The sequence below is a fragment of the Polypterus senegalus genome, chromosome 10 (genome assembly GCF_016835505.1).
Source record: "Polypterus senegalus isolate Bchr_013 chromosome 10, ASM1683550v1, whole genome shotgun sequence".
Taxonomy (NCBI): Eukaryota; Metazoa; Chordata; class Cladistia; order Polypteriformes; family Polypteridae; genus Polypterus; species Polypterus senegalus.
The window spans coordinates 86,490,190-86,515,994 of NC_053163.1; the positions used below are offsets into that span (position 1 = coordinate 86,490,190).

The 25,805-nt window shown below is 37.7% G+C and overlaps 1 protein-coding gene across 4 annotated transcripts in view; it reads left to right on the forward strand.

Annotated features, from left to right (window-relative positions):
- The first annotated feature begins 1,279 nt into the window (after positions 1-1,279).
- Positions 1,280-25,805, forward strand: part of sept6 (septin 6) — a 64,650-nt gene continuing 40,124 nt past the window's right edge. For all 4 annotated transcript variants that reach the window (XM_039766100.1, XM_039766098.1, XM_039766101.1 and 1 more), the window contains exons 1-2: positions 1,280-1,371; positions 25,584-25,698. In XM_039766100.1, coding sequence (XP_039622034.1) covers positions 1,342-1,371; positions 25,584-25,698 — 145 coding nt within the window. In that variant the 5' untranslated portion in view covers positions 1,280-1,341. The remainder of the gene's footprint in view (positions 1,372-25,583; positions 25,699-25,805) is intronic.

The window sequence follows — 25,805 nt, forward strand, 5'->3', positions numbered from 1 at the left end:
TGGTTAGCACTGCTGACTTTTGACTGCTAAATGCTGGGTTCAAATTCAGAACATATCAATTTCAATGAAAAATGTGCATGTTTTCCTTGTGTCAGTGTACAACATCTGCATGTTCTTTGGTTTTATTCTCACACCCTAAAGATGTGTATGTTAGTTGACTACTCATTTTAAACAGACCTGGTTGTGAGTGAGGGTGTATGTCTCAGTGTGCCTATTGGTCCTTACAATACTGGACTAGATTAGGCTGGCTCAATAATATATAAAATTGGGGTGCCTGGGCTGGGATTTGAGTTCAGAATTATGTAGCTATGAGGTTACAGAAAAAAATACACAAAGAAACACATTATCTCTGTGCCATAATGGGGCATACAGTTTACATTTTCAGTCAAAAAAGCTACAGTGATTCTACAGGGAATCTAACTAGAATATCACACACAGTATTTGACTTTGAAAAGATGACATGAACCTACAAAAACCATAATTTATTATGTAATGTACACTTTATGTTTAGAATGTGTAATACAGTAGGTATTACAAACATAACTTTGTTTACCTTTAGTAAGATGTTCATTTTTAAGACTTGACAGAATTGTTTAACTCTGAATAATCTAGCTCAGCAGGACTGGAAGATATTAACCAAAACTTTATTTGTACCAAGGGGGAAATGTAGCCCTTTACAATGACTCAATAAATAAGTAAGTTTTATACATTGCATGGCACTCTAAACAATGAAAACATAAAAAGGCTTAACATGGTTTCTTTTCGATGGGATTGTGTTACTACTGGCTCCAGCAATATGGTCTACTCAAAATCTATTTTTTTTTTTTGTTTAAGTTCCAAGTACCTCGAAAGACTACTAAGCAGTGGTAGGAGCCAATGGATTTAATATACCAACCTCGTAATGCTGAACTTCGTCTCGAGTTGTTATGTAAGTCGTATACAGCATCACTTAAATTAGTACAGGAATGAATACTCAATACCGCTAGAAGGCACAGATCTTCTGCATCATATAGTTGTATGGTTTTTGCCTCTTTGCTCAGCCGAGGGAAGTGAACCACATGAAAACGGGGGACACGTGCCATAGAAACGTAAGTTTTTAGTGAAAGTTTCACAAGGTTATTTGCTCACATAAAAATATATGTAAAATAAATGTTATTCTTTAACGTGTGCTTAAGGGGAGGCATCTAACTTACATGTGAGATACTGTGAAAACAAACGTACGTTGAATTTTCCCCCTCGTGACGAATACGCTTGGTACGTTCTCCCGATGGAGCCGATTTCCTCCGCTCTGTGTGCCTAGCCGTTTCCTGTTTAAGGCTGTCGGCAGCGTACGGACTTACCATGGCGGCGACAGAAATAGCTCGACAAGCGGTGGGTTTTCTTTTAGTCTTCTTTTGTATTATGATTAATGGTGAATACGACTCACATGTTCTGTGTGGCGCGCTAAAGAAGAATGTTTCATATACGCTTTAGTAAGTAAAAAGTGGCCCCAGTTGTGGAGAGAGAATTTTCTTTAATCGTTGTCTTATAAATTGAATTGAAATTTAAATTAAAACAGAAAAGGAAGTTGTCTGATAATGCATTTAAAATAATGGTCCATTCTTGTTTGTAAGCGCATGTATTTTATATGCATATTATCTGTTTTCAGTTATGAATAGGCGCGCGTGTGTTGGTTGATGTCCGGCGCACGAGATTCGCGGGCGCTTATTTTTTGCTTCATTGCTGCCGTTTGCCAAGGTGCCAAGTTCTTTCGGTTCACGTCCAGTTCCGCTATGTGTGTGCATTCATTGTTTTCTGCTCCTGTCACGCCGCTAGTTGCACGATGGGCGTTGCCTAAATTCAGAGTGAACCGGTCGTATACGACAAGTGCATCTCATTACGGTACTCCATGTACGCAAGCGACGTAACTGTGAAGAGCGGGGATGCGCCTTTTTGTGTTTTCTGTTCTCGGAGACATTCTGTTTCTTTATTATTTTAAAAATCCGAATTAGACATAGTATGGTTTTTGTAAGTATCAGCATGTTGCCACCAATCTCTCGTGTCATTGAATCTATCCACAGGCACAGTTCTGTGTTCAGTAAACCGTTATTTCTCTATTATTTGAGTGAATCTTTACAATTGGCAGCAGGTAAAGGTGAATTTTAAAGTTTAAGCCAGTTAACCTGTAACGTAAAATTCACAAACCCGCATTCGATTTAATATGACTAGAAACCGGGTCTAATCTCTTCGTAAGGCAGGAACAAATACTGGCCAGATCGCTGGGCACTCTCACATGGGCTCAATTAAAATAAGACCTGCATATTTTGACGTGGAGTGGAAACGACACAACCCGAAGATGTAAAGGGAGAGTGAAAAAAACTGAAACATGCGGAGAACGTCCAAATCCAGAACGGCAGATTTTCAGTTGAGGAATTTTATAGTACTGTGTATATAGACTTAAGCTGTGCAGTGAGCTTTATTTCTTGGTTCGAATATTTTTCTTAAAACATAGTAGATTATTTAATGAATATCTGCCTGCTTGATTCGGGCAAAACTATAATGCATGACGTCCTTGTTTTTTTTTCATCCCTTAACTGTATTAATTAGTTAGAAAATGGATGGATGAATCTTCTTCATAGCATACCTCACCACTTCACCCAGTCATTTTATTTCTTTCAATGCCCTAAACATCTTTGGATTGCTTCTACTTAATCACTTGTTTGTTTTACACCCATCCCTTTTTCTCAACTTAAGTGTTTGTCACTCCCTTAGTAAAACATCTCACATGCACTTGGCCTTTGCTGTCTTGGTTTTCATGTTTACTCAATTTTGTGCATTTACTGTCTATTTCTCATTCATACACAATGGAACTTCCTGCACAACTTGCACAGACCTTTCTCCTTTTTGTTTCATTTTTTTGTAAGCACACCTACACTTAAGAGTTGAGAACTCTATACTGTACTCATTTTTAATTCTGTTAAATGTATAATTAGCTTAGAATATGGTACCAGTGTAGGACATACTATATGCACGAGATATTCCTGTCAATTACTCACTTAGAGGAGAACCATAAAAGTTCAATTACCCCCAACATACTCATTGTAGTCCCCAAGATAGTAAAGTTTTAAATGATTACTGGCTGGTGGCTTTAGCTTCGCACATTATGTAGACCACAGTTTGAGCAGCTTAAGCATGGTGTATCTGACGTGAAGATTTGAAGATGGCGAGGGCATCTGAACGACATGCTTGAGTGGAGTACAAACACAGAGGATGCATGCAAGAAGGGTCAGAGTTGCCTCTATTTCCTGAGGAGGATAAGGTTGTTTAGTGTATGCAGGCCACTCTTAACTTGTAATCTACTAGTCTGTAGTGACCAGTGCAGTCTTCTATGCAGTATTGTACTGATAAAATATCAGTAGTGCATGTGATGCCTACAGACAAACAAGTCTAGTACGATCTTGGGAGTCAGGCTGGACTTGCTGTACAAAGTGATAGAAATGAGGTCACTCTGGAAGTTGCTTACTATCCTGGGCAAAAAATCTCACCCCTTATATGAGGTCTTGGCTAAGCAAAGGAGCACCTCCAGTAATAGACTGAGACAATTTCTTTGCTGCAAGGAGCATTATGTGACGTCATTTCAACCCTAAGCCATCAGGCTGTATAATGGGTTATCCCATGGCCTTGTGCTGAGTGGTACTGAGCTGGTCTAGCAGATATTTTAATAGTGATACTATGAGCAATATTGTATACTCAATGACCGACATCCCTCACTGTTTAATTGTAATTGATGAGTATTCCTAATTGTGTTTCTTTGTACCTTGTTATATTTAATTATTATGATCATTTTTTGTGCCTTTTTGGTCTGCTGCTATAACCCTACAATTTCCCTTGGGGTTAATAAAATGTCTGTATTAATAAATAGAGCATTATTGGTATTGGGCTTAATACATTTGGGTGACAGTATAAGCCATGATAAAGGTAGTGTGTTCAGGCTATGCTATTGTGCAATTATTAGATAATGGAAGGCCATTCTGGGAATAAGACCTTTTTACTAAGATTTTTGGGTATGAACGGAATTCAGCTGCCGATAACATTTCCTCTTAAGTCTGTGTAAAATATGGCCTTGTCCAACTCAGAATTCTACATGGGATATATATTATATATATATATATATATATATATATATATATATATATATATATATATATATATATATATATATATATATATATATATATATATATATATATATATATATATATATATATATATATATATATATATATATATATATATATATATATATATATATATATATATATATATATATATATATTATATATATTTTTTTTTTTCTTCAACTCAGATTTTTCAAAATCTACTCGAGTCAGGATCCTAATCGTGAACTATTTCATTGGGCGCCTGCTTCACTTGGTCACAGTTCTAAGTCTCTAAATATCTAAGGGACATTCTAAACACCTTATTTATCTAACATTCCTGGAATACGCATGTAAGAATTGCACTCTACTCAGTACATGCCACAATACATTTAAAACATGAATTTGAATCTGAAGAATCCTTAATCCATTAACATCACTGTTTTAGGTAAAATGTGAAGGGACATTAATGATGAATATATTGTGTTAACTTACAATACACTGTTAATTTGTCATCATACTGTATCTTTGTCAACTGTATGAATCCAACACACCCATCACAATTTCAAAAAGGTAATTTTATGCAAAATATGACAATCTTAATCTTGTTTAAGATAGTTTAGGGAAGCTGAAGTCTATCCCAGCAGTGCTGGGTAGAAGAACTGGAATAGGTTTGGACAGGATTGACAGTCCATTGCAGGGCTATGTCAGATTAGAAAATCCCACCATATCTGGAACCAACAATCATAACATGGTCAAAGTTACTTAGGTAATCAGTTTTGCTCATGCTGATGTTTACATGATCAACAAGTAATCCTCTTGACCGTGTCTGCATGGTCTATAGTTTGACTTGCAATTGCAGTCATATGACGGTTTGGAGGAGTAGGATATTTGTGTTAATGAACAGGTGCATGAAAAAAGTGAGCACTGAGTATGTAAAGAAATGTATGCAGTTTGTTTTTTATATAACCAGATTGCTGCTGTCTTAGATCAGTACACTGATTATGAATGGCTCTGTAGGCTGTCAATGTAAATTTCATTTGAATTAAAATTCAGTGAAAGTAGGACTGTCATTTATGATGTCACATATGCTCTAAGGCGGTCCAAGTGCCACAACAGATGCAGAGAAGATACAGCTACTGAAAAGGCAATATGCAAAGGCAAAATAGAACTGTCAACTGAATATGCTGTGCTGAAAGAGCAGACCTGTTTAACTTTATGAACAAGAGAGCCAAATACTAAAATCAAATGGGATTGTGGAGACTAGGCCTTAACACTATTGGTGAGATGCTAGTGCTTCTAACAGTTCTGTGTTAGAGTATAATAGTATAGTATATCTAGGTCCAAATTTTAGTATTCAACTGGTACAATAAGCTATTATTATTATTATTATTAAACATTAAGTCCTGTTTTTAAAAAATATTGTACTGTTAAAACAAGTTCATAATCACATATTTGTTACAGAGAACAAATTACAAGACTCTCATCAAGAAAGTCTGTACATAACAGGATATGGCATCCTTCATTAATAAGCATGTTAGCCAGCAGAACAACTTGGAATAATAGAAGTAATTAGAAGCATACACCAAAAATCTAAATAAAACCCAAAAAGTGTAACTATGAGCATTAATACAAACATATGTTCTACTTTCTTGCAGAATTTTATATACAAATGTAAATCACATATTCACTACTGGGAATTTATCCAGATAAGTATTTATCACATTTTAAGATCTATTAAACCTCTGCTGCAGCAATCCTGTTCTTAATTAAATCAAGGAGAGAAACTGCATTGTCATGCTTTTACAGTCTCAATGTAGTTTGGCTTATATGAAGTGAGGGCAAATCCTAAGACACTGGTGTAGCTTGGCATTAGCCATGGAACTACATGTGCTTGTTTTAATGGCATTCATATGAAAAATGCTTGACTTACAAGTTGAAGTGGTTCTGAACATTGCCAAAACTAGAGAGGTCAGTTTTCTCAGAGTTGGATAATGATAGTGACTAACCTGAGCAGTCCAAAAGTCCACTTTACCCTCAAATTGCAAGTTCCGCTTCAATGCAAATAATGACTACACATGAACTAATAAAGCTTGTAAAGATCTCTCTAATACATTGCAGTACTTCCTTGGCTTGGGCACAGAACTCATGACTTAGGATTGATAGAGAAGGATTACGGGCAAACTGCACCCTCTAAATAAGAATATAGAATCCTTGATCTCTACAAAGTTCAGTCAGTTTTTTTAAGAAAGTCTGTCAAAATGGGTGCAATGTGTATTCTTGATTAAGAATATTTGGAGCTGTGGGAAGTGCTGCAACTTCAGTGCTGCTAAGTCACGTGTGACAGTCTCTTAGCTTTGTCTTGAATACACAAAGTCCACCAAGTTGCCAACAGATTTCTTCTCCCCTTGTAATTTTAGATTCAGTGACTTTTAAGTTTTCGAAAATGTTCTCATAAAACACGGACAACTGGCAAAAATGTTTGTCTTGCATATGCTGTAAGAGTAGTGGTATCTGTTTGTGTTTACACTTGCACAAGAAAGATTTTAATTTTCTTGTGAAATTCACAGAAATGATTCGGGACCTTTGCTGAGCCATTTGACATACTTATGTATGTTGGTCAGTCTGTTCTGCTGATATGTCAGCAAGTAGCTAGAGAAAGAGGTGATGCTTCAGTTTAGAAGTGAATCCAAGTTAAATACTCAAAACAGTGTCCATGGCATAATTCAGCTCACCATTGGACTTGGCACAGAGCACAGACAGATAGATGAGTGATAAAAGTAAAAAACGCATATGAGGAATAGCCAAACTACCAGCCGTTGTGCTGTAGTGAATATCACTGGAGCACCTTCGTTAACCAAGTGATTATCCTTTTGCAGATCAAGTTTGTGTTTGTTAAAAAATGAGAATCTTTAAAAAAATCCCCTCATCTGTACCATGTCCTTCCAACAGTATAAATCCAAGCAGTTCTTCCTAAACGTACACTCCATTAAATTCCCAACGTCTGTAGCTAACAGCTATATTCTGCTTTCCGCACTAGTTTTATCCCAGAATTTTAAGCCTACCTCCTCCTTGAGGTCGCAGAGTATATATTATCAAAAAGTTTTCCAAACTAATCTTTTACAATTATTTGCAATTATTTGAAGTGCTAGGTATACAGTAAAGTTTGAAGGTCTGTGAAACATTCAAGATGATCATTATTCAAAATATTATACGAACCCAAACTCCTAATGTGTTGAATTACTATCCAAAATAAAGACTTACAACACATAAAAAGGGATGCTGAACCTCCTTGTTAAAAGACTGAAATATAACATTACCATATATTCCTGTGTACAAAAGTAAATTAACTCTTTCAGTCAATAACTTTGTCATCTACTTTAGATTAGAATGAATAAACTTTATTAATGCAGTAACTTCACATGGTCACTGCCAATAACTATAAAGCAGTCTTTGATGTCTTGCTGGAGTTATTTATTTATTTATTTTTTCCTCCCACTCCTCTTTACAAAACTCTACCAGCTCTGTGAGTTTTGAAGGATGTCTTGCATACACCGTTGCACTTTGATAGTATTCAGACCGTTCTTGTGTGGGTTTGCTTGAGTATTTAGGATTGTTGTCTTGTTCAAATAACCACTTTGTGCTTAGCTTGAGTGTTCATTTTGATTGCCTGACATTCTTCTCAAGAACTCCTTGATACAACTCAGAATTTGATTCATTTAATAATTTCAAGTTGCCTAGGGCCAGATTAAAAAAAAAAAACAACAAAATCCATACAAGGACACTCTCTCATACTAGAATGCTTGACTGTAGTGAAAGGTTTGGTTGGTGGTAAGCTGTGTCCACTCTTTGCCGAACATGTGCCTTCTTGCTGTTAACTAGTTCAATTTTGGACTCCTCTGTCCAGAAAGCAGGGTTCCAGAATTCTTCAGACTTCTACAGGTGGTTTCTGACAAAGTTTAGACAGGCAGCTTTGTTCTTTCATTTACATAAGAGGCTACTTCCTGGTGAGATTTCTGAAGATGGTATTTCTTTTCAGGGTTGTTCTTTTTGTTGATCTATGCCACAATGCTCTAGAGGTGGTTAAAGAGGCCTGTAGATCTCAAGAGTGTCATTTTTACATTAGTTTACCTTTTTATTGTTTGCTTTCTGGTCTTAGGTGATATTTTAATAAAGAATTCAAATCATTTTTATTTTTTATTTATTTATTTTTTTTGCTGATACTTCCTTAGTTTGACTCCTGATGTTGACCTGATGTTTATTCCTTGAAGCACACTTATGAAATTAAGTGTTTTCTGAATAGGTCTTGCATGAATTAGCCAAGTCTTACATTCGAGGCTCAGTTGATTCTACTAACGTAAATTGTGTCTCATAACTCCCTTAGGAAATCCAAGATTAGGTGCGCATGAAACAGTACCCTAATAGTACCGGTTGCTTTAAATATGAAGCTGATGTGTTGAATAGTGAATTATGAGATAGCTTGGAAAGTAAAGAACATGAGTTGCTAACCATCCTGTTTGGATTTTAATTGATGTAAAACAGACAATGTCAGATTTCTCAGCTGCTGAACTAGAAGGGAAGTGAGACATGTAGTCTTAGCAACATATAGATTAAATTCATAAGTACACAATGCACTACATAATTTGAATAATGCTGCTAAAATTGAAACTATTAAAGTTTGTGAATGTCATACTTAAAGCGTAGTTGATATTTTGTGTTTAGTAGCAACATGAGTATAGTAAAGTATGCTTGGAAGCAAGTGAAGATTAAATACAAGAACATACTTTAGAATGACTAGAATTTACATTTATATGCAAACATACTACGTGCTTTTAACAACCAAGAATAAAGCTGTAGCTTATTTCACTGACCACTGGGGGCCCCCAACTCTTATATAATAGTTTTGCTGTTAATCAGAATGGCTGATGGCACAATACAACTAGAAATACGTACAGTATGAATGTCATTAATAAAGATTCATGGTAATACTATAATCAAACACTGTAAAGTATATCCCTACCTCTGCTCCATGTACTGCTAATGCCACCAAATTAGAACAGCCAAAATGCATCAAAAAAGAAATCCCAATACTTTAGTCAATATCAGTATCTTCAATACATAACCCATACATCTCAACAACCTAAAAACTCAGGTAATGAATTCATTGTTTTGCCTTAATCAAAAAAACACAGTTATTGTGCCACCACAGATTAACTGAATAGCCTTAGTTTGCAGAATGGCAGAGATGACAAGATACACAGATATGAAAATAAACCATGTTAAAAAAAAAAAAAAGTAAATAAAGCAAAACAAAATATCAATTGAATATCAACACTATTTGCTAATGTCGAGAGAGCTGCAGAGCTGCCAGACCACTAAGTCAGATATATCTTAAACATAAATAATCTCACATGGGCAGCAATACACTGTGGCTTAGGAAATATAATCAGAAAAAGGGACCAACAGTAAACTGTAAATTGATGTTGTCTGGTGACAAGATCAGTATATCTATATTTAGGGGTAACCCCCAAAATCCCCCAAAAATTGCCTTAACAGATATTATTGAATATTGGTGACGTTCTATTATAAATGAAATTGAATCTTTTTTTTTTTTTTTTTAATTATCAGTATTTATTGCTATTATACAGAATTATACGCTCTGTGCTATGTTGAGAGCATGCTTTATGCAAATGAAGGACTGAAGAGAAGCAAGTCTGTGCTATGCAAATGGCACCACTAACCAATAGCGTGGACGGATTACTAAAGACGGGGCTGGTGTCCTGGACAGGAAAAAAGAGACGTGATCATGTTGAGAAAATTTATTGAAGCTCAAGGAAAATGCAAAGCACACTGGTTAGCAAGCACTGTGTTTTGCTTTTGACTATGGCACTCTTAGCCAAAATGAGAGCTGGTTTGCATCTATCTGTTCTGTTCCGTCAACCACCTGGCGGGCCTCTGACTGAAGACAAAGTTGTAGTCTTGGTCATAGTCACAGTGTCAGTAGCAAGATTTGAACCAACAACCTTAGGGTTTAAAGACCTAGGCCCAAAGCCTTAATCACTACACCACACTGCCTGCCAATAATATGAGACTTTGGTTTTTATTAAAAAAAAAACAAAAACTACAAATATTGTATATAGAAAAGTGCTGTATTACATGGTACTTTTGATACACCCAGTTCACCGGCTGCACTATAGTTGAGGCCTATTGTCTTGCAAAGTTTACTGGGTGAAGCCGGGTAACAGTCTATGCATAAAATGTGACTCTCCTTGCAGTGGAACTTCGTCGTTGCTTCTTACAGGAAAAAGCGATGGAAAAAGAAAAGATGATGCAGCATCAACAAGCTTCAGTTCTAAGACCTCAGCTTCCCCCAGGGAAGAAAGTACAGTGTCGGGTGCTCATTCAGTGTAATAGGAACCATAGCACAGAGAGGTGTGTACACTGCAACAAGTACACATGTCGTAAATGTAGAAAGGGAAGTCCTTGGGTGTATGGGAACTGTTAATATTTGAATGTGATTATTTTATATAGCACGGATCGGAAATCAAAGAAGCATTGCACCACGCGAGCTGTCGTATCAACTGTCTACTGTAACTTGCTTTCTTTTATCATCGGTTAAAGTCTTGAATAAATGTGCACTTGTTCTGTTATATTTGTACCTTTTGTGAAAGTCTTTGTTTGATATTTGGACTTCAGGCTTCATACATTATATAGTTTATGCCTACATTTTGTCATTTACTACTGGAATATGAAAAAGTTTCTGCTTTAAAAATGTGTTTACACAGATTACTGTAGAAATGGAACACACATGAAATGTGTGTGTTTCAAATAACGATCTATTAGTTCCACTCTAAAACTCCACTTCACTCCCAGATAATCAATCAAGGCATGAGCTGGGAGAAGTTCGTGCACGTTCTAAGTCGGTGGGGGGATGGAATAGCCGGCTGCTTGCAACTTGTCTTTATCGGCACATTTCAAAGACAAAAGATGCTGGCGGAGAGGTGCGAACGGATTTAAGAAGCGATTTAAGGTGGGACGGATCTACGAGTTTTTTCGTAGGCTCTGGTAATTCTATTGTTAATGTGAACTAAAGGGCTAATTAGATTATTACATAGAGATCTTATAATTTTTCAACAGTGAGACATGTGTTCTCTGACTGTTTTATATCACACACTTCTATTTTGACTTGTGACATGAAACTGTCTGCTTTCGAAAACTTTCTATAAGTACAGTAGAGTCTCGCTTATCCGACATAAACGGGCCGGCAGAACGTCGGATAAACGAAAATGTTGGATAATGGCAGGTGTTACGAAAAAGCCTATTAGGTTTGTAATGTGTAAAATTATAACATAGTTTGACATTTAATAATCAATAATCATGTTTTACAACAAAACAGAATAAATTCACTGAAAAAATGAACTTACAGTTACAGAATTGTCTGAAGTTAAATGCAGAATGTACTGTACTTAAAAAGTTCAGTCCTGTGATGATTTAAAGACATTTTTGATCGAAGTCTGCTTTCCTGACGAGTGCCGTTTCTTCGCTGTCAAGTCTCGCCATCTTTGCAGCATCATTATGTTGATTCCTGTAGCTGCTTCTTGTGGCTCAATGTAATTAATTGCAGTTTCTAGAGCCTTAACTCCATTACTCATATAGTCAACATCCATATGAGCGTATACTGTTTACTACAGCATTGTGTGTGTGTGTGTGTGTGTGTGTGTGTGTGTGTTTGTGCTGTGACGTGCGAGTCCCCGTCTTGCACCTGAAAACATGAAGCTGAGTCTCAGTACTTTAGCAACACCAGCTTTATTAAGCTTGAAACAGCAACAGTGCAGTTATTTATTGTAGCGGGATCTGCCATTCTCCTATACACAGACACAACAGTCAGGCAGGGTCAGGGGAAAGTAATACTGTGCCCTGCGCATTTGTTGTTCCTTGTATCACCCATCGACGGCAGGCGCTTATAGCATGTCCGCGATCTTTTCGGATTTGCTTTTATGGCGAACTGCTACAGCGCTGGGAGACTGCGATTGCTTTGGGACACTCTTCCGCGTGTCGTCCCGTTGGGTGGTATCCCACAAGAGTTTAGAAACTCACTCACACCGGCCATGATTCTTTTCAAAGGTAAAGTGCAGGTTAATTTGCTTTATGTATTTTTAATTTAGATTTTGTATTAAACATTTCCAGAACGAATTATGCTTGCAAACCGAGGTTCCACTGTAATTAGCTGCGGCAGAGTCGGGCACAACAAAAACTAGACTACACTCACAACTTGCAGTTCTTGTTGCCGATTGATGCATTTTTTTTTTTTGTGGTGGGACTTTGGATAAGCAAAGGTAGGATAAGCGAGACTCTACTGTAGTAATAAGGGGTTATGTTATATGGAGACTTTATATGATGAAACTGCAGTTGCGCTTTGTTTTGAATTTTTCTCCGTTTTTTTATGTTAATACTTCCGTCAGACTGAACTGCTGTTAAGGTTTGGGTAGTTAGTTACTGTTTCCTTTAGAAGCAAAAGCTCCCTTGTTGGAATAAGTTCTTTTTAATTGCGGCATTTTAAGTAACTGAAAATATAGAGATATGATATTAAAAGGTGATATCCCTCCCATAGTAATTACGGCGGTACAAAAATCGCATAAGAGAATTATACTTCTTTAATGACGATTTCCGTGGCTTTATAAACTGAGGAAGCTATAGCAAGTGTGAAACCTGGCCCCGGCACAGACAGACGGACAACATTTTTGCACCCAACACACTTTTATTTACACTAATATTATTTACAAGTTCGCTCACGTGCACCCCCAGTGCCTTCTTGCACCGATTTCCCCAAGTCCAGGCCCACAGTCTCTTGTGCCTTCCTGGCCGCCTCCCGTCCTCTCTCTCCAGTTCCGTCTACTTCCTCCCGACTTCCACCAATGACTGGAGGGAGGCGGCCCCTTAAATAAGGCTCCCGGATGAGCCCCAGGTGTTCCGTCTCTAGCCACGCCTAAGCGTGGCGGAAGTGGCGGCTGTCTTCCCGGCAGCTCTCCGGGTGCCACACAAAGTCTTCCCCGGCACTTCCTGGTGTGGCGGAAGTGCCGGGCTCCCGGGATAATTAGGCACCGGGGCGCCGCCTGGCGGTGGCCACGGGTCCCTACAGGGCTGGGCTTCAAAGCCCTGTACCCGAGGCCCCCTGCCTAACCAGGACGGACGCCCCCACTCTGTCTGGAGGAGGCACTCGCCTCCTCCGGTCCTCCAAGGCGTCCCGGCCGGGCTCCAGCCCCAACCGGCAACCGCACGGGATAAACCGGCATCGGGGCGCCGCCTGGCGGTGACCACGGGCCCCTACAGGGAAGGGCTTCCATGCCCTCAGCCCGTGGCCCCCAACAGAACCAGGACGGACGCCCCCTCGCGGTCTGGAGGAGGCACAAGCCCTCCTCACGTCCTCCTAGCGTCCGCCGGGCTCCAGCCCCGGCCGGGGGCCACAAGACAATACACAAGGTCGGATCTTGATGTATACAGTTTGCCATTTTCTGTTGCTGCGCCAAAAGGATTTTCGGGACGGATGAAGATAACATCATCCGGCCGTCAGCTTCAAAGGGTTTAGCCGTGTCCAAGCCTTTTTATACTGGCTACTCCATGTGCTGGTCCTCTCTGGTCTCCAAACAAGGACAGTAAAGGACTCAACCCCACCTCCAAAAATACAATAATAGCACAATGCCTACACTCTCAGTTGTCTTTCATTCTTCAAACTGCTAATGTAATGGTTTTTTGAATGCAGGCAGACTAGCCCCTGTGTGCCAAACGTAGCCTGCTCATGTGAATGAATCCATAAAAGTGTTTTACAGGGACCGTGACATTAACCTTAATATTATAACAAACCACCCTTTGTCACTGGATCTGTGACAAAACAATCCCTGAGGGTCTTATCTAAAAAGTAAAAGGTACTCGATCCCCCTTCACAGTGTAGACATTTCAATAACATTTCTGGAAATTTGAAGTGTAGTGCCACTATAGCTCCTGTTTCTAATATACCAGCGTAAATATTAACAATGATAAGTTACAGTACATTTGGACAAACAGTTACATTTAACACTAAATAGTGATCATTGCATCTCACCAGTGGTGTAGGTGGAGATGTCCTGTTATGTCTTACATAGTCAGTGTTGTATCTAAATATTACTGAATCCATGCAGTTGGTATCATAGCATCAGGTTATATTTTAATTCTATATAGCATCTTGATGGATTTCACTATTCTTTGGCACTCATAACATTTCTAACTTCAGTATGTTGCTATATGTGCCCCACCCTTTGGTGTCTGATCTCTTTATGAGTTACAATAGTTGTAACTAGTGGTGCAACGGATCACTGTTGATCCGTGATCCGAACCGATTTCTGTCCACGGTTCGGTACGCACGTGAAAAGAAAAGTTCCACTGTATTGTGCGCGTGTCTCTCGTGCACTAACTCTTTCTCTCTCTCACACACTAACTCTGTAGCTCTCGTGCAGTAACTCTATCTCTCTCACGCATTTTCGCTCGACTTTTGTCCGGTTTGCCGCTACATACGCATGGTCATGCACAGTGGTAGCAGTTTTAGCAGAGGAGCTCGACAAACCTTCAGCATCATTTAAAAAAAAGTTTTAATCAATAATGTAACTTACCCTGCAGCGTCAATATGCAGCACCAACATGAGCAGACACATCTCCCCAAAAGAAGATGGCAATGGCGGAGCTTTTTGGCGAGACCTTTGCACAGAAGGACATGGTCAGCAAGGCTTTTGCTAACACCATCAAAGAGGAGGTGGTATCCTATGAGGCAGCAAGTGGCATTCCAGTCGATGGTGATCCAATGACTTGGTGGAAAAGCAACGAATGTAAATACCCTCACCTTGCCACAATGGCAAGACACCATCTTGCTGTGCCTGGCACTTCAGTGCCTAGCGAGAGGGTGTTCTCAACAGCAGGGGACATAGTTACAGCAAAGAGATCTATACTTTCCCCAGAAAATGTAGACATCCGCATGGTTTTGAAAAAATAAAATTGAAATTATAAGCTCCGGTCAGCTTTGCTTTCTTTCTTCTTTTTTGATGATGTGGACATAAGCTAGTTTTTATTTCTCTCTCCATGTTCAAAGTAAGAAGCAATGATGCCTTAAATTGCATTTAAAGTTGTTTTTTTATTGTGTCCACATTAAAGGAAATAGTTATCATGCCCTATATTGCACCTTCATTTGTATTTATATAATTGAGTGGAATGAGTCTTGAGTTGAATGTTTTTTAATGGGCAAAATAAATTATTTATTTAATTAAATAAATGGAGAGTTAAATTTGTCTTTTTTTTTTTTTTTTTCCTGATCCGAAAATTGATCCGATCCGTGACTTAAAACCGTGATCCGATCCGAACCGTGAGTTTTTTGATCCGTTGCACCACTAGTTGTAACATAACTCAGATGCTATTCTAGATCTATTGTTATGATTATTAATTGTTCTTAACTAGTATTATTGCATAATTGTTTGTTCACCATCTTTAATCCTCCCCAACTTCACTATCAGATGTTCTATTCCCTTTCAATTTACAATTTAACATTATTGGTAAATCATGCATATCCTCATACCTTTGAGCCCCTCTTATAACATTTTTAAGTATATTCCTAAAGTTTTTTATATACATGCCTTGTCCAACCCAGTGGTTTGTTGACAAAGTCTTTTGCTTGGTGGCTTTGCAGATTGGTAGCTTTGCAGATCCTTTTGAACAAACGTGTGACTGCTTCAGGACATTAAAGTTTTTGTTATTTCTGGAACAGAAAATTAAACAGTCCTATTGCCATTAGAGAGCTCATGAAATGCACACATGGTGACTGTCCATTTTTAGTAGAGGAGCACTTCACTCTAGGCTTGCACTGGATACAGCAGTCAATCAAGGGAGCCCTTCGCATTCAACAGCTGTCATCTCCCTTCAATGGCATTTCACAGCCTGTTTCTGTTAAAAGTCCATACAACTCTGTTTCTGCAGAAAAGTGTCTGCACATATCATGGCGTCAGATTTGTGTAGCTGGACTTACAATCTTTCTTTGGTTCTGCACTCCTTCCACTTCTGGAAAAGCAAGTTGTTTCTTCACCAGTTATTACCAGGTATGTGCAGCAGATCAAGAGTCATTAGTGCAGTACAGTCTCTTTAAATCTTATTCATAGTACACCATCTTTTCTTTATTGATAAGACTTTACCACTGAGTTGGAGAGGCCTAAACCACTAAATTGAGTGGTTAAACTAAAATACTTGTTAGGCTAAATAAGGAAGGGTGAAGGGTAGAGCAAATACATAAGATAAAACAATTCTTTACCAATCATATGTATAATACAATGCAACATAAAATAACAGAAATAAATTAATATATTTAAACCAGGCTAGTGAAACTGTTTCTTCAGTAGGATAATACACTAAACTAAATTAACGCATTGCATCAGTTATCTATCACAGGTGTCTTAAATTATAACAAGATGTTACATATTTGAACCTAAGTGTTTTCATTTTTGTCTAAAACAAAAATCTTATAACATCTATACCATATAACAAACTGTAGCTCATCTGCTCAAGAGACAAATCTTTTAAATGTTTAAGATATTACTACAGCACAGTTTATATAGACTAATGATTCTAATGTATAACTGAGCAATCCAATTAGCTATGTGCATTCAGGGCTCTAGAGTGCGACCAATTTGGTCGCACGTGCGACCTAATTTCTCAATGGTGCGACTAAAAAAAATCAAAGGTTGCACCGGGGCGACCAGCCGTTCGAGGGGGAAAAAAAACGAAACTCTGTGACTCTTAAAGTCTCCCTTTTGTTCAACAACAGACACACATTAGGCCCATATCGTGGTCTAAACCAATCGGAGATAGTGAAGGGCGGATCCGCCCCGATTGGCCGTGGTCCAGATATTCCTGTACGTGTGTGTACGTTTGAAAATGTATGTGATGCAGTCAGACAGAGAGAGGTGAGTAGCCCATCAGGTAAACAGTGGATGTAGCCGCGGATTATGAGAGAAGATGAAAAGAACGATTGACAGCTTTTTCGTTAAGAATGTTAAGTTAGGGCCTGATCCGTCCGAAAATCATAACCAATGCTCTGACACAGAGCCATCAACCTCCCAAGTTATAGCAAGCCCTGGTCCGGAGGCGGCATTAGATAATGAGCCACATACAATCGAGTCCGAGCCCACTGAAATTAAAAGGGGTAAAGTGTATACATTTCGAAAAGAGTGGCTTGACCAGTTTCCCTGGCTAAGATACAGTAAAGCCGATAATATAATGCACTGTATTTACTGTAAAGAGTGTGGGAAGACCATGGCCAGCAGTAGTGCATTTGTGACTGGTTCTAATACATTTAGTATTGAAACGCTGAAAAAGCACAATGCATCTATAAAACACATTACATGCCGCGATAAATGCACTGCTCAAGTGTCCCCTCTCCCCGCTGCCTTTCAGCGGCAGGCAGCAGCAAACAGATCATCAGACGAGGCCGAGATGATAATTAAGTTTAACGCTGCCTACAATATTGCAAAGAAGAACTTCCCTTCACTAAATTCAAGTCCGAAATAATTCTTATGAAGAAAAATGGCTTGAATGTAAACCCGACGTACAGCAATGATGTCGCGTGCGCCCAATTTATAGGAGTCATCGCAGATACATTGAAAAAAAAAGACGTCTGTGCAAATTGCGAACAGTGCGTACATGGCATTCCTGATCGACGGAGACACAGATATCGCCACAAAGGAATGCGTCATTGTGTACGGTCGTATCTTGCGGAGAGGAAGACCGGTGAATATACTTATTGGACACATTGAGGTCGAGCATGCTCATGCCCAAGTCTGGAAGATTTTGATGCTAGAGAGTGTGGCCAGCTGGTTTAGTCAAGGCCAAAGATCAAGAAGGCCAAACTACAGGAGTTGGCCATCCGAGGGGCATGTGACTGCAATGGAGGATAGTCCATAAGACATTGAGCCATGAAATGTTCAGTTTGAAGCCCTTAAAACACTTAATTTAGATTTTCTTTTTAGTTAATTTATCTTGAGATTTTTTAAGTTTAAATTTCAGCTCAGTAAAGCACTTTAAGCACCAACACTTTTTCAGTAAGTTACCTTTCTTGTAGAATTGTGCTTGCCTTCAAATAAAGAACTTTATATTGACCAGATTGTTAGTTAATCATTTACAAGTCAATATTGCCTATATGGACAGCGATTAAAAATAAATAAATAAATAAATAAATAAAGTGAACGTGTAGAACTGTGGTGTTAAATGTGATGCGGTTGAAAATTTTGGTGCACCTAACTTTTGTGCTGGTGCACCTAAGAAAAAAAGTTAGGCGCACCAGTGCAACCAGTGCAAAAAGTTAGTCTAGAGCCCTGGCATTATTACTGGGCATTAGCCTTAATACATTGATGTAATAACAAATCTTCATAGCATTAATCACTGAACAGATACAAATGCATACATGTATTCAGTTTGCTACATTTCGTAATTACTGGTGATAATAATAATCATTTGACATACAGTATAGAGGGTTTATATATGTTGATGTACCTGTATTTCATATGAAGACTAGAAAAAGAAATCAGTCTAGTTTAATATGGCAACATTTAACTTTTTTGCATTTTTCATTTAAACATTTTTATTACACAGGATGTTATACCCTTACTCTTGCACTAATCAGCATGCAAGGAAATAATTCCACTAACTGCTGTTTATTAATTTATGATTGATAAGCTATTTCTTGTGGCTTTGTATAGAAGAATAGTTTTTTATATAGGGAGAAATATTACATTATAAATATGATACGGTTATTAATTTAGCCATAACCCTGCTCGCAGTGCCATTTTGTTTCCTTTAGAAGCAAAAGCTCCGTTGTTGGAATAAGTTCTTTTAAATTGTGGCATTTTAAGTAACCGAAAATATAGAGATATGATATTAAAAGGCGATATCCCTCCCATAGTGATTACGGCGGTACAAAAATCACATAAGAGAATTATACTTAGCTTTCTTTAATGACGATTTACACGGCTTTATAAACGGAGGAAGCTATAGCAAGACAATACATAAGGTCGGATCCTGATGTATACAGTCTGCCATTTTCCGTTGCTGCACTGAAAGGATTTTCGGGACAGATGAAGATAACATCATCCGGACGTCAGCTTCAAAGGGTTTAGCTATGTCCAAGCCTTTTTATACTGGCTGCTCCATGTGCTGGTCCTCTCTGGTCTCCAAACAAGGACAGTAAAGGACTCAACCCCACTTCCAAAAATACAATAATAGCACAATGCCTACACTCGCAGTTGTCCTACATTCTTCAAACTGCTAAAGTAATGGTTTTCTAAATGCAGGCAGACTAGCCCCTGTGTGCCAAACTTAGCCTGCTCATCTGAATGAATCCATAAAAGTGTTTTACAAAGACTGTGACATTAACCTTAATATTATAACAAACTTATTATAATAGTTACCCGTTAAGAAAATGGATTTCACAGCAAAGGAAATCTATACTAATAAAAGGCAAAGCCCTCACTGACTCACTCACTCATCACTAATTTTCCAACTTCCCGTGTAGGTAGAAGGCTGAAATTTGGCAGGCTTATTCCTTACAGCTTACTTACAAAAGTTAAGCAGGTTTCATTTCGAAATTCTACACGTAACGGTCATAACGGTCGACAACGTCTGCCATGTTGAACCTATTTATGGCCCATCTTCACGAAATTTGGTAGGCGGCTTCCCTGCGCTAACCGTAACCGATGTATGTACTTATTTCGATGGTATGGCGCCACTGTCAGCCGCCATATTGAACTTTCCAACGTCACTAATTTTCCAACTTCCCGTGTAGGTAGAAGGCTGAAATTTGGCAGGATCATTCCTTACAGCTTACTTGCAAAAGTTTGGCAGGTTTCATTTCAAAATTCTACGCGTAACGGTCATAACCTACTTACATACATATATACGGCCATAGCCTGCAGCTCGGTCGCCGAGCACAGCTGAGAACCTTCGATGCATGCACTCCAAGCGGCTCACATGAACTGACTGAATGCAGTACGCAGAGAACAAGCAAGAGCTCCAAAGAGCGCTGAAGAAAAACGCATTACACAATTGAGAAGGCAGCAAAAGAATATGAAGCGTGTGACCCATACAAGTATATTCGTAAGTGCAGCTACTGTGGAAACAAAGCACGGTGTAAACCTTAAGTTTAAATTAAGTTCATGGACACGCTGCCACTGGCGTTTGTCATGCCTTCGACGAATATGATATTTGCGAGATACAATTTTAATGAGAAGACACAGGGTATAAACAAGACTTTTGATCACTTTGTAACGGAGTTAAAATTGCTGGTGAAGGACTGTGCTTATGCAAACGAAGATGAGATGGTCAGGGATAGAATAGTGTTTGGCACAAACTCCGCGAAAGTGTGAGAGAAACTTTTAAGTGCCGGGTCTGAGCTAACATTAAATAAAGCCGTGGACATCGCAAGATCGCACGAGATAGCACAACCACAGCTGAGAACCTTCGATGCATGTACTCTGAGCGGCTCACGTGAACGGACTGTGAACGCAGTACACACACAAAAAGCTGGATAATACCTCGATAAAGAAATGGCACTTCTCAAACAGCAAAAAATATTTTATTTTTTTTTTTTTTTTAAAGAAATACAGGTATGAAAATACAGAATGCAAACAAGATGTTAGATATAACTTTTTTTTTTAGTAGAAATACAGATATGAACACAGATTGAAAATTTGACGTTAGATGTAACTTTTTTTTTATAATAGAAAAACAAATATGAAAATAGAATGAAAATGTGGCATTAGATGTAGCTTTGTTTAATAGAAATACAGGTGTGACAATAGAATGAAAACAAGACATTAGAACTTTTTAAAAATATAAATACAGGTATTATTGAATTGTTGACAGTATTGAAGGGTTGATTCTGAATGCTTTCATTATGTCCTTTTTCTTCATTCTGGAATCAACTTTTTCCAGGATTGTTAATGTTTCTTTCAGCATAAACTGATGCCATTTCTCACTTTTTTGTTTTGTTCATCTCAAAAAAAAAACAAAAAACTTTGACAACCGGTATGAAACTCAAATTACAGTATCCACACACTACACAACTACCCACGCGGACGCTAAGGACACATTCGGCTATACTTGTATGAAGTCATGCCTACATTCTCCACGAGACGGCCCAAGACCGGAAACGCTACGCGGAAAGTGTAGCCGTAGAATTAAGTATTTTTTGCATTGCATTATTGTCTTTGGTGACAATTTTTTGCCCAAAAAAAGTTTGTTGTACTGAAATTTACATTTCGCTAAAAACAAAACATATTTAACTTGATTTTGTGTGAATGTTTGTCTGGGCCCACAGACAATATTAGACAGACAGGCAGACAGACATAATTAAATTTTCAGTATAACTATCATATAATATGCGCACACACTACAATGTGCAGTTTTAATTTTGTTGGAAGATGTGCTTGCTGTTGTAAACCTCATAGTGGCATTAAAAATGAAGGAGATCGTTTGTCAGTGGTGCTGGCTATTTGGAGCTGATAGCTTCAAGTAAAAATTTAGTGGATTGGTCTGTACTTGAGCTAGCTATTTTAAACCTCATAGTGCCATAAAAAGTGGAATTGATTGTGAACTTAGTGAGAAGGAGGAAGCTGTTCAGGTAGTACATGGCAGAAGTGTAAGCTGTGAATCATGTTGTATACTTGCTAAATCTTTTTATTTGTTTCTGTTTGTTTTTATAAGCAAATGTCAAACTTCAGCTGTTGCTTATGTACTGTGGACCAACAAAGGACTTACAAACTTAACTGGCAAAACAACCTGATATAATTACCATATTTTCCCCAAATATACCCCACACATGAATATGCCCTGCATATTTAGTCTTTTTCAGCAAACCAAAATGTGTTAAAACTGCATGTTTATGGTCTGTCTTTAAAATGAATAACCAGAGTACAGAACACATTTAACCTGTAACTGATAATATCCTGAATGCAGAAATGTTTGCATCATTTGTTAGTGTTGTATTGCTCACCATAAAAGTTACTCATTACTGAACAACTGGTAGCAGCAGATATTCCAATGAACACTGAATGCTTTTCTGTTTTATTCATCTCTCAGACTGACACAGATAACCAGTCTACAGACCCATATTGTTTTGGAAAAACTCATCACAAACTTCAAAGGACTTTGTTGAACAGTTATCTTATCCAAAGATCTTGGCCATACATTGTTCTTCTCTCTCTTGTTAAATTAATCTTAGCCTGAAAGATCTTAAATGTAAAAAATGAATAGGTTCTTTCATTTAAAGATTTACAAATGTTGTTTCTTGTACTAGTTTGTGGATATAAACACAGGGAACTTCAGTTTCTATATTACATCTTGCTTGAAGAAGGGGCCTGAGTTGCCTTGAAAGCTTGCATATTGTAATCTTTTAGTTAGCCAATAAAAGGTGTCATTTTATTTGGCTTTTCTCTGTTTTATTCAAGAAAGTGTTTTGGTCAGTTACAAGATGTGTTGAAATTCCTAGTATTTTGATTCTAAATATATTGTAAGGCGTGTAACAGGTTTAGAGCAGGCTATTTTTTTTTTTTTTTTTTTAATATAAAGTTCCTGACAAAAATAGTCATTGGAAACAATTCCTGATTGTCAGTGTATGAAAAGCCGTTGATGTGAAGCCTAGAGTAAAATGTTGGCGTTTATAAATATTTAGATAACCTGCAACATTGTATACACACGTTCCTCCTGTTTACTGAATAAAAGGGAAAAAAAACTTTAATCCAGGATTAAATTTGATGTGTTAAGAAGTCAAATGGTGTAAACTACCAATACAGAAACCTGTAAAGGTAATGCCAATATTTCATATCTTGAATACTTTGTAGGTTAAAGCATTTAAATGCTGTGAGAGTTTTTGGAGTTTCCACATGTTCATGTTTATGGATGGTTGCTTCTGGTTTTGTTGCAAAATTAATAAAATAAAAAAAAGCAAATTAAACACATTTTTGTGCTGCTCCGAATACAGTTTGACTAGTAAAATTCTATTTCTTGCTGACCCTATTTATTTATTTATTTTTTTTTATATATTGGTTTACTGAGATTAGGGATCAGCATTATGTCACAACTTGGACATTCAGGTGTCATTTTTTTATCTACAAATTGCCATTTAAATCGAGGGATTAACATTTCTGGTAGGGAAACTCTTATTTGTGATCTGTGCAATAGTACTTTAATGTATGCTTATGTGTGATAGGAAGACATGATTATCATGCATGTATTTAATTGACAATTTCTGTCTCTGATTTAAAATATCTTATACTGTGGTACCATATTCTTGGTATGTGCTGAACCACTAGATTCCTGCTTAGTTAACTTTAATTGTTAGTAGCAGGTTCATATAGACCTATATGTGTGTGTGTGTGTGTGTGTGTGTATAGAAAAATGGCAGCAGGCGCTCTGGACTGATGAGTCAAAATTTAAAATATTTGGCTGTAGCAGAAGGCAGTTTGTTTGTCAAAGGGCTGGAGAGCGGTACAATAATGAGTGTCTGCAGGCAACAGTGAAGCATAGTGGAGGTTCCTTGAACGTTTGGGGCTGCATTTCTGCAAATGGAGTTGGAGATTTGGTCAGGATTAATGGTGTTCTCAATGCTGAGAAATCCAGGCAGATACTTATCCATCACGCAATACCATCAGGGAGGCATATGATTGGCCCCAAATTTATTCTGCAGCAGGACAACGACCCCAAACATATAGCCAAAGTCATTAAGAACTATCTTAAGCGTAAAGAAGAACAAGAAGTCCTTGAAGTGATGGTATGGCCCCCAGAGCCCTGATCTCAACATCATCGAGTGTGTCTGGGATTACATGAAGAGACAGAAGGATGTGAGGAAGCCTACATCCACAGAAGATCTGTAGTTAGTTCTCCAAGATGTTTGGAACAACCTACCAGCCAAGTTCCTTCAAAAACTGTGTGCAAGTGTACCTAAAAGAATTGATGATGTTTTGAAGGCAAAGGGTGGTCACACCAAATATTGATTTGATGTAGATGTCTCTTTTGTTCATTCACTGCATTTTGTTGATTGATGAAAATAAATGATTAACACTTCCATTTTTGAAAGCATTGTTTGTTCACAGCATTTTTTCACACCTGCCTAAAACTTTTGCACAGTACTCTGTGTGTGTGTGTGTGTGTGTGTGTGTGTGTGTGTGTATATATATATATATATATATATATATAGATATATATAGATACGTACAGAACCCAGGTCAAAACTGATGTGTTGCATTGTCACCGGAGATCAGCATGCACGCAGAGATTGAAGGAAATCAGTTTGGTAAAAGTGGGTAAAAAAATTTATTGCAAAATTTGACCCAGATAAACAGAGAGGGCAAGTTGAATAAAATCATGTAAAATGATAAAAAAGATAATATATGGTCAGTAATGACCATAGATGCTAGCCAACTTAATATGAGGAGACTGGTCAGAGGTAGGCCAAAAAATGGAAGGGCCTGGGCAACAACTAGGTGGACAAACCATTAATCTCAAAATGGGAATATCAAATGTGATATGGATGATTATCCACCAAAGACAAATCCATTGGCAGAGGAAATTCATTTTAACCTGACATTTTGAGGATTTGGTCTGAGATTTCAATAAGTGGTGAGGAGTCTTGTTATGTAGCTTCTTGTACTTGGGAGGAGAAAATCATTGGAGCTTTCCTTTTGAATTTGGTGTTTCTTGTTGAAATATTCACTGATTGAGCTTCGATTTATCTTGGTGTACCTCAAGTTGAATATGAGTATCTAAGTTATATTGAATATTAATAACCTATAAGCGGTGCATAAACATTGTAAACTGGTGGTGGGTCATAAAACGATAAAATCAACTGGATCATCTCATTGTAAAAATTAAGTTACTTGCTTATGGGCATGGTGGCTCAGTGGGCTTATCTGGAGCCTCACTCCTGGACTGTTCAAGAAAGTAATTTGTGAAACAGAAATGGTAGTCTGAAAAATTCGGTCAAAGTTTCAGAAAAATATTTTGCAAACAAGATTAAAAATTATGATAAATTAGTTTTCATGACTTCTTAGTGAGATCTTCTCAAAACAAAAAAGAACAATGTCCGTGGATGAAAAAAGAGGAGTTTGAGCAGCGGGTTGTCAGAATTCGGGTACAGTAATTGCATTCTTACAACCACTATAAATAACCTCAATAAACTTATTTTGTTTGCATCATAATTATTCAGGAATTCATCTATTTTTGCTGAGTAGAATGGAATTCCTAAGCAGTTTCAGTTGTTGAATGCCATAATCTGTCTGATTCGATCACCAGTGTAGTTTGCATACTCCTCTCCAACTACAAACTATTATGGTGAAAGGACATCTAACTTATTAAAATTTCCCGTTATTTGCTATTTATGATTTTTTAGGGAGAAGGAGTTAGAAGCCTTCCATTGTCGGGCCATGTGGGGTTTGACAGTATGCCAGACCAGCTGGTCAACAAATCTGTAAGCCATGGGTTCTGCTTCAATATCTTGTGTGTGGGTAAGTCGATTTTTGTTTTTTTGGTTTTTTTTTTTCTTACATTTTGTGTATATGTTTTAAAGAGATGGATAAATGTCTTTCTATGGAATAAAAAATCAATGTTTTTG